The following is a 10,495-nucleotide window of genomic DNA, read 5'->3' on the forward strand; positions in this document are numbered from 1 at the left end:
GTTTCCTCCCACAGTCCAAAGACATGCAGGTTAGGTGGATTGGTGATTCTAAATTAGCCCTAGTGTGTGCTTGGTGTGTGGGTGTGTTTGTGTGTGTCCTGTGGTGGGTTGGCACCCTGCCCGGGATTGGTTCCTGCCTTGTGCCCTGTGTTGGCTGGGATTGGCTCCAGCAGACCCCCGTGACCCTGTGTTCGGATTCAGCGGGTTGGAAAATGGATGGATGGATGGATGGATGATTTCTATGATTTCTAGGACCCCAGGCTCATTACAGCACAAGCTTACACAACTAGCACAGTATAAGGACTGATTTTCTTTTTGGAGGGTGAAATGCTTTAACAGACCACCATAGCCACATGATCATAAGCTTAAAATGTATAGATAGATAGATAGATAGATAGATAGATAGATAGATAGATAGATAGATAGATAGATAGATAGATAGGGGCGGCACAGTGGCGCAGTGGGTAGCGCTGCTGCCTCGCAGTTGGGACACCTGGGGACCTGGGTTCGATTCCCGGGTCCTCCCTGCGTGGAGTTTGCATGTTCTCCCCGTGTCTGCGTGGGTTTCCTCCGGGCGCTCCGGTTTCCTCCCACGGTCCAAAGACATGCAGGTTAGGTGATTGGCGATTCTAAATTGGCCCTAGTGTGTGCTTGGTGTGTGGGTGTGTTTGTGTGTGTCCTGCGGTGGGTTGGCACCCTGCCCAGGATTGGTTCCCTGTCTTGTGCCCTGTGTTGGCTGGGATTGGCTCCAGCAGACCCCCGTGACCCTGTGTTCGGATTCAGCGGGTTGGAAAATGGATGGATGGATAGATAGATAGATACATTATTAATCCCAAGGGGAAATTCACATACTTCAGCAGCAGCACACTGATAAAGAAACAAAATTAAATTTAAAGAGTGATAACAATGCAGTTTATACTCAAAGCTATTAATTTCTTATGGTTAATTTTTAATGTCACCTCAGCACCATTTTGCTTTAGGATGCTTTCCTGGGTGCTGTCATTTTATATTTTTTTACATGGCTGTGGCCATATTATGTCATCCTGCCCTGCCTAATTAAGATGGTGACACACACATTCAGGCTATTTTGTACCCTTCTAAAATTTTATCTGTTTTATTATGCATCTTTTTGGGAATTTCCATTTTGCTGTGCAGGTTTTGGACATGTCCTGAATCTGATGCCACTCTATAAAAAAAATAATTGAAATGTGTTCAAAGGTGTTTTACTTTAACATCTTTTTCAATACCATTTTGTTTTCTTTGAAAATTGTGACTTCTGTTACTATTGTAACTGCTGGGAGAATGCAGGTGAATCGATTGTGTGACAGTATAAAAGGTCATCACAGTGCATTCTTGGGTCAACCAAGTTCGGAGAAAGATTACTTACATGTGGTGTGTGTGCTTTGTTTTCTGCTCATTTTGGCTTTCCAAAATAAAGAATTCTCCCTTTCATTTTCCTGACTATACTTTCTTGTTTGGACTAAGTTTTGGTTATAAACTTTCACTCTTTTTAGTCTTGTCTTTTATCATCCAATTCCTATTTAAAATATTCTTGGCTTTACTAATAAAGGCATGGCACAGGCATCCTTGTTTTGGATCTCTTAAAAAAATATCTGTCTTGTTTTCACATTGGTGTTAGAGGAAGCTAAAAGGCACTTCCAAAAAGGAAATAGTGTTCTTTCTGTCTGTTGTTTCTAATTTCTTGTATTGGGCTTAGTCATTGGGTTCTACCTCTTGTTCTTTCACAGTATTCCAGTATTTGCCTGCTCTTCTTGTGATTTCATCTCATGGTCCTTACCATTTCTCAGTGCATTCCCTCCTTCATTGTGTCCTTAACACCATTACACATAAGGGTCTAGACATAGCAACCTCTGACCACACCAAACCCAATGCTTCATGAGAAAAGGGCACACATAGCAAGGAAACTTCCAGTTGCGTGTTTTCCTCTGCTTGAAGACATGGCCAGAAAACAAGCCAGTGACAGTCATCTTTGAGGTCTTAAAAGGCTAAGAAATGTCACAGTTGAGGAATTCATGGATAAAAGTGTAGGAAACAGGTTACTACTGGAAAACATTCATAAGTGTCATGCTGGATGTGCCCACCACCTCCTATCCTGTACTGTGCACCCTAAAGACCAAAATCGTCCAAAATCATACTGGCTCCTCAGAGCGATGTTATAGGCGAACCATTTTTAGTTCCTCAAAAAAACATCCTCATGAAGGATCCAGACAGAACCTTTATTAATTTAGATCCATAACAGGCTCCATGAATAGCAATGAATAGTTGGTAACAAATTTGTAATGTGCCATTGATTCCTGATTTTAAAAGGACTTTTGATGAATACACTAACTAAGTTCAGGTTTTCTTGATCTGCTAATATCCTGCTAGGGAGTCTGCTATACATTAAAGATTTCTCTTTTCTCCAAATATAAGAACCTTTTCAAAGCCCAAAGAACCAACTTCATATCCAAAGAACTTTTCCCAGAATCAAATAGTCAGGCAAGGGTTCTATGAAGAACCACACAACCCAGAAAGTGCTGTTACTCAACCGTTATTTGTAAGAGTATATGAGGTGCTCTATTTGGAGCATCCATTGCAGATCTCTCTCTCATTGTACTGATCCATTTTCTCATTTGGATTTATTTTTAATTTCAGTAAATAATAATAAATTTGATTTAAAGAATATTTTAATCCAGTCCTTCCATCATTTTCTATAATGGGTCTTTCAAGTGCAGCCTTGCACTGCGATGGGCTGGTGCCCTGCCCAGGGTTTGTTTCCTGCCTTGTGCCCTGTGTTGGCTGGGATTGACTACAGCAGACCCATGTGACCCTGTAGTTAGGATATAGCGGGCTGGATAATGGATGGAGGGTGGCACAGTGGTGGGTAGCGCTGCTGCCTCGCAGTTAGGAGACCCGGGTTCGCTTCCCAGGTCCTCCCTGCATGGAGTTTGCATGTTCTCCCCATGTCTGTGTGGGTTTCCTCCGGGTACTCCAGTTTCCTCCCGGAGTTAGGTGCATTGGCAATTCTAAATTGTCCCTAGTGTGTGCTGGGTGTGTGTGTGTGTGTCCATGCACCCTGCGGGTGTTTGTTTCCTGCCTTGCGCCCTGTGCTGGCTGGGATTGGCTCCAGCAGTCCCCTGTGACCCTGTAGTTAGGATATAGTGGGTTGGATAATGGATGGATGGATGGAAGTGCAGCCTTGTAAGAATCTTATCATAGCAAATATAAATTATAATACAAATAATTATTATTGTAATAGAGATTACTGCATGATTAAAAAATAAATTTATAGGATAAATGGCACAAGAATAGTGAGACAAATATCTGGAAATCAAATTACAATGTATAGTACAAAGGAATGGACAGGCAAGAGCCACACAAGGTTTGTATTAGTATATTAAGTTAAAAAAATACAAGGGTACAGCCTTAAGTGAGATAAGACCATCCTCAAAAATATGATACTGAAAGACTGCCCACATGCCATTAATTACCATTTAATGTGCACATTCATCCATTCTTCCTTCTTTTTAGCGTACTTAATTTACTACAAGGGAGTAGGGAGCTGGCACTTACCCTTGCCACACTGAACACAAGCAGGAACCATCCCTGGACGGGACCATTTTAGACCATTGATCTGTATTCTACAGTCTTTATTCACACACTTGCCATTATTCCATCTTCAGCAGTAAGGAAATGTCTTATTTAGTTCCTTATAAGCAAGATCACATTGAGAAGTGTTAACTGGAGTTCTTTTTTTTTGTTTGTTTGATTTTCCTGTCCTCTTGGCTTTCCTACTTTACCTTTTCCCTGTTACATACTGTATAATTGTATTGCCTAATCTTATTTGTTTATGTTTTACATATTAACTTCCTTTTTATTTCTTCTTGTAAAGCACTTGGAGCTACATTGTTTGTACAAAAATATGCTATAAAAATAAATGTTGTTATACAGAAGGATTTCTGATTGATTAATTGAATTCACTGCTTTCCCAAAAAACATTCCCAGATATGACTGTATGAGTGAGACATTGTCACGCGTGTGCATGTATATATGGGAGAGGTGAAGGGTGGCTGAAATTATATCACTTCACCAGGGGCTGGTGCTGTGTTTTAATTCCACTCATTTTTCCCCTTTGCATACTGGATGATTGACAGCTATGACATCACAGACATCACTTCCGGTGTTCGTCCACCTGGACCCGTCCCCTCCTGTCCAGAAGGCTGAAAACCAGAAGTTCGGCCATTTTCACTAGTTCCATTTCGAACTCAAGAAAACACCTTTTTCTCATTCACTTATTATTTCTTGCAACCATAATATACGGTGTGCTGGGTTGGACCCCAAATCTTTTTCATTTTGTTGTGTCATTCTCTTACATCATCCTCACCAGCCTCACGCCTGGACAAACTGGTGAGGAAGGCAGGCTCCATTGTAGGCATGGAGCTGGACAGTTTGGCATCTGTGGCAGAGCGACGGGCGCTGAGCAGGCTCCTGTCAATCATGGAGAATCCACTGCATCCACTAAACAGTATCATCTCCTGACAGAGGAGCAGCTTCAGCGACAGACTGCTGTCAATGTCCTGCTCCACTGACAGACTGAGGAGATCATTCCTCCCCCAAACTATGTGACTCTTCAATTCTTCCCGGGGGGGTAAATGTTAACATTAAACAAAGTTATTGTCTGTTATACCTGAATTTTTATCACTCTTTAATTTAATATTGTTTTTTATCAATATGCTGCAGCTGGAGTGTGTGAACTTCCCCTTGGGATTAATAAAGTATCTATCTATCTATCTATCTATCTATCTATCTATCTATCTATCTATCTATCTATCTATCTATCTATCTATCTATCTATCTATCTATCTATCTATCTACACCATGTTCAACCAAAAATGATGCTCTTACTCTTCTGCTGAGGGTGAGAAATCAGGGAAAATACGACTGTGGTTATTTTCAAATATAATCTCTTGTTTCTGTCTGAGAAGTAACATTACATGTAATTTAGATTGTAATTTTTTTGAAATGCACGATAAGAGTTCTAGGTTTAGAGGTATTTGATCCCCATATGTGGTAAGCTGCTGCTATCTCGGTGTCTGATTTACAGTCCTCTCCAATTATTTTAGAGAATAGTTCAGCTACGAATCTCACTGGGTTTGGATTTTCACAATTCTCAGGGAGACCTTTGATTCTAATATTATTCCTTCTGCATCAATCTTCCAGTGCAGCAAGTCTGTCTCCAAGTATTTTGCATTCGGAATTTGCAGCCGTTGCTTTTCCGTCAGCGGTAGATGTCAGTTGTTCAGCTGTTTCAATTTGAGTCATGAACGTTTGCTTAATGTCTTCCAACCGAGCGTCAAGTGCTCTCAGTTTATTCTCAAACTTAGACGTATTTTCCTGAATTTGTTCCTCGATTTTTTCTAGCATACCTTTGAAGGCTGCCTCAAAGCGATTATTTACATGTTTCTCCTGGTCTATAATATCCTGCAGCAGCTTCTCATTTGTCTTGTGTATGTCCTTTATTTCTTTCCTTATATCATTTATATCACTTTCCCTGATATAATTTATTTCCTTCTTTGTATCATTTATTTCTTTCTGTATATCTTTCTTGAGCTCCTTTATGTCGGTGGCCAATACGGCGATCATTACCTTCAGTTCAGACAGATCGTTTCAGTCTTCGTGCTCCACGGGTGAAGTAGCAAGCCCAGGTAAAGTCGATATTCCCAGCTCAGAAGGAGTAGATGACAATGTGGAAGGCAAGGCCATTTTCAGTTTCAATGAATCTTCTGAAATCAACGAGCTATTGTGACCTGAATCACTTGCACATTCACTCCCACTTTCGCTCTCGGCTGGAGACGATGCAGCGGTACCAGGGGTCAGTCTCTGAAAAGCCGTACCTTGAACTTGGACTTGATGCCTGTCTAGGCTTGGATGAAGCTTTAGATTTCTTTTCCATTTCTTTCTGAGCCCCTTTCCTGACGCTCATGTTTATATATGCTTGCATATACTTTAATACAACCTTCTCGTGTTGGGTAAATACAGGATACCTCGGGATGATAAAATAAATAAGAAAAAAAATAACACCTCTGCTAACGGAGTTCCACTTCTGAAGTCAATCTCCTGTAATGGACGAGACCAACTCTTCTAGCATTATAAATTACCACTTGGCAGGAAGTAAAATTCTATCTTTATACCTTTGTAGGTCATTTTCCTCTTGTGACATGAATTTTATGCTTTCTGGCATTCCTCCTAATGAAGATGAGTGTTCTAAAAGGCTGACTATTGTAACTTCTTATTAAAGAATATTCCGGTGACCTTCCTTGTTCATTCTAGTCAGTTGACATACAGTCTTAAAAATGATGATTCTCTAATGGTATTTTATTCGGTTGTGTGTTTCCTCATAGCTCCATTGCTTGACAAAGAACCATTTCATTCTGGGAAGAGTTCTTTGTATATGAAGTTGGTTGGCTCTTTGAGCTTTGAACTGGTCCCTGATATGTGGGCAAAATGGAAATCTGTAATGTATGGTAGGCTAACCAGCAGGACACTAACAAATCAAGAAAACCTGATCTGAGCATGAGTTATTGTATGTAGACAGAGACATTTTAAAATCAGGAACTTCACACATCTGTTATTATCTCTTCATGGTTATTTATAGCCTCTGGTATGGACTTAGATATTAAATAAAGACTCTTTCAGGAACCTTCATGTAGATGGGTTTTTCAGGAAACAGAAAAAATTCCCTTAAAGCATTGCTCTGAAGAACCACTACAATCCCTGATTTTAAGAGTGTACAACAATTTCAATGTGCCTTCAGCTTCATACTGTGCTGTTATCAATTTCTTTTAAAAGCTTTTTGTGTTTCACTGCATGAAACAAGGACTGATTGATTGATTGCCAACATATCCTTCAGCTTTCACACTAAATTACGTGTGCCCTCAGTATTTTTTTGCATTATTGAAGATAGAGTATGTACATTATGAATATGTTCATCCATCCAATTCCAAGTCCAGTTCAAGTTACTACAGTATTGGACTCCATCCTGACAGCACTGGACACAAGGCAAGGAAAAAAAAAACAGAAACAGGACACACGTCCATCGAAGACCACACTCACTCATGCACATCCATTCTCATTTAAATGGAGTCACCTTCGAGCTGCTAATTAACTTAACTGCACAAACTTCTGATGTGGGAGGACAGCTTCAGCCTCAACAAGACATGGGCATAACAAACAAAGGTGAAATAGGCAGAGACCTCAAGAGAAAGTCTAGAGATGTTGGACAATAAAAATATTAGATTTAGGACTATAAAAATATTAGATTTCTGACCATTCCACCTCCAGGGCATCCCACCTAAAGATACCACTTAGTTGCTATATGTCATAAATGTGTGTAACCTACTGTTCTGCGAGCGTATTTGGTATACCAAACAAAAACAGCAATAATTCCACAAACAAAAAGGAGTATAAAAATGTAAAAAATTTGTTTGGATTACTTCATGTGATTTTTGTATATTTTTGAGCGTTGAATTCAAAAATGAAAACCATTTCTCTCCATCATGTAGCATTTTTTGACAAAACATATTTTTTAGTTGTTGATTATAAGCATTTTATTGCTTTTGCTGTATGATTAATTAAATATAATATTTTAATAAGAATATGTTTGAATTAAAATTTTTCTAGTATTATTTTTTTCTAGTATGTTTTCTAGATCATTTCCTAGCATGTTTAAATCAAACAGTTATTTTATTCAATGAGAGATGTGAGATTGCGTTGGTTTGGACATGTGCAGAGGAGAGATGCTGAGTATATTGGGAGAAGGATGCTAAGGATAGAGCTGCCAGGGAAGAGGAAAAGAGGAAGGCCTAAGAGAAGGTTTATGGATGTGGTGTGAGAGGACATGCCGGAGATGGGTGTAACAGAACAAGATGCAGAGGACAGAAAGATATGGAAGAAGATGATCCGCTGTGGCAACCCCTAACGGGAGCAGCTGAAAGAAGATGTATAGGACCATGATATAGCTGGAACTGAACATGGTGATGAGTCAAAGCAGGTATAAGCAAGTGAAGCCATCAGAAGGCCATCGTCAAGAGTTTCGATAGAATTCCTGTCTTTACAGTGATAAAATATGAATTCTCTCTCTCAGCCATTAGGCAATTTGACCTGGCAGCTAAAATGTAGGACTAATGGCTCATGGCTGCAAGTTCGGTTACCACTGCTGACTTTTTATCTGCAACTAATAGAAAACTGCTAGTTCTGCAGTTAATTAAAATGTTGAAATTCTGTATAAACTATTGCAATGATGTTATTTGTATTAAAGCATTAATGGTAAAAAATAAATGTAAATGTAAAAATGGATATAAGGATACTGACAGAAAACAAGAAATGCCATAGCTGCCAATCCCACATCCATTTATGCCAAAGGCCTGTATTGATTGAAGATCACATAAGTCGGGCCATACATGCAACTAGTGGCTGTAGAGTGAAAATGAATATTGGAGATGTATTATCTTGTTTAACTGAACTTTTCATTTGCATTGATAAAAATAAATTAATTATACCTTGTAAATATGGTGTTACGCAGATGGATGGGCGCCCGTGAGTGATGAATGTCATCCTGTTTTATCAAGGACTTAAAAAAAAAACCTGTACGAATACATATATATTAAAGACAGCCATCCTGAGTATTATAAGTTTATGCTAGATTCGATCATTCTCGTTGTCTGAAAGAACGAAATGTTCACTCCAGGATTTCAAAGATCCAGTCAGGTTCTGCACAAAACACACCGCGCGCACAGATCTGAAAATAGAACATTTCATCGCCTGGGGGGTATAATTAAATACGATTCATTTAGCTCGCTCTTCATTTACCGCATTATGACGTGTCCGAGCCTTGGGCAGAAGTATATCAACTATGAATGGATTTGCCTTAAATTTTCTTTTTCGTTTTCTCTCTCTCTCGCTCTCTCTCTATCTGGGTGCTGCCTAAGATGCTGTCATTTCATTTTTTCCATCTACTCCGCCTTTTTTTTTGAAATGCAGCCCACTGCCTAGACTAGAGTGCCTTTTTTCCTTTTATATATTTCATTTTTAAATTGTAAAAGGACTGGTCAGGATAGCGCAGGGAAATACAGCTAGTGAGATAACCAAATCGGAAAGAACGAATTAACAAATAAATGAAAAAGGAATGGGAAGCGGATGTTCTGACGCCCTTCGTCTGTCTGTCTGTTGGTCCGTCTGCTGGACGCGTGATGAAGCGGAGCGGCTCGGCGCACACCTATGCGATTGATGATCGAGACTGCAGCAGTGCGCAGGAACAACACACAGCCTTCCAATGGAGCGCATTTGTAAACAGAGCACACGGGGGATCGCAGGAGTGCTGTGTCTTGCTATGTTTCTTTTTTCTGTTATCAATCTGAAACTATCCTAGTGGAAATGAAACGCGTTTCGCGTAATGCCAGGTGATGCCAGTCCAGATGCCACGGCGAGTTCGTGCAGGCGATTATGGTCCGCGTGTGCATTCTTTATTCAAAATCTTCACAAGCATGACAAAGACGAAGATGTTCCGAGTCAAATTGAAATGATCAGAATAATAATGGTGGTGATGGAGAGGTCGCATTTTATTTGATCCCATTGAAAAATGCAAATGAATCACGCATCCCATCCCCAGTACAACACTGTGTACTGAATCATCACAAAGCGTAAAAGCATCACAAATAGAAACAAAATAATAATGAAAAATAGCTCGAGCTAAGACATGAGCGGCATTCTCAGTAAAATGTCTCACCGTGGGAAGCAGCGGCTCCATTTGCGCTCCTTGGTCCTTAATGTCCATGTTTGAGAAAGCTCTGTTGCCTGTTACTTTCTGTCTGTCTGCACCTAAGTATATAGCGGCACCGGCGCTCTCCTTAGTATTCTTGTCAGGTGTCTCAGGAGGAGAAGGAAATTCCTGACTGGCGCGCGCACGCGTACAAGCTCTCCGCCGCTGATTCTCTCTCTCTCTTTCTCACTCAACGTCTTCGGCTCTCGCGCCTCCGCGCACAAATCTACTGGTCGGCTCCTACGACAGCTAGCCCGTCCACCGCCTATGTCGTGCTCTAGTGCAGTCGGTGGTAAAACAGGCTTGATATTAACGAATGCCTTACTATTTCCATTCAGTGGGCTACACAAATAAAAAATATCGGAATGTATCAATTAACACAGAAATGACTAAATCATAACAATAACGAACAGCAGAAAGGCCAGGATATAACGGAGAAGAGCAAAACAAGGCACAAAAAATCATTGTGCACACATTCTTAAATAAAATCTCTGACTGGATTAAGGTACTGTTTTGGGGCATCTCTACTTGAGTCTGTGCTAGTGCAACTGAATTATTGATATACATATATTAACATCAAAGCTGTGTAACCAAAAATCTCTTATTTAGTATGGTGTTTTTCTAAAGCAAATACTGTAAATAGTAAAACGTGTTTTGGAAAGCTAACAAATATTGAAA

The 10,495-nt window shown here is 40.0% G+C and overlaps 1 protein-coding gene across 4 annotated transcripts in view; it reads right to left on the reverse strand.

Annotated features, from left to right (window-relative positions):
- Window positions 1-10,279, reverse strand: part of LOC114655426 (sodium-driven chloride bicarbonate exchanger-like) — a 326,186-nt gene extending 315,907 nt beyond the window's left edge. For 3 of the 4 annotated variants that reach the window (XM_051930577.1, XM_028806403.2, XM_028806404.2), the window contains exon 1: window positions 9,785-10,278. In XM_051930577.1, the coding sequence (XP_051786537.1) occupies window positions 9,785-9,832 (48 nt within the window). In that variant the 5' untranslated portion in view covers window positions 9,833-10,278. Of the gene's footprint in view, window positions 1-9,784 lie in introns of all 4 variants that reach the window. The other variant, XM_051930579.1, reaches the window with a different exon arrangement.
- Window positions 10,280-10,495: the final 216 nt, after the last annotated feature.

The sequence above is a fragment of the Erpetoichthys calabaricus genome, chromosome 8 (assembly GCF_900747795.2).
Source record: "Erpetoichthys calabaricus chromosome 8, fErpCal1.3, whole genome shotgun sequence".
Taxonomy (NCBI): Eukaryota; Metazoa; Chordata; class Cladistia; order Polypteriformes; family Polypteridae; genus Erpetoichthys; species Erpetoichthys calabaricus.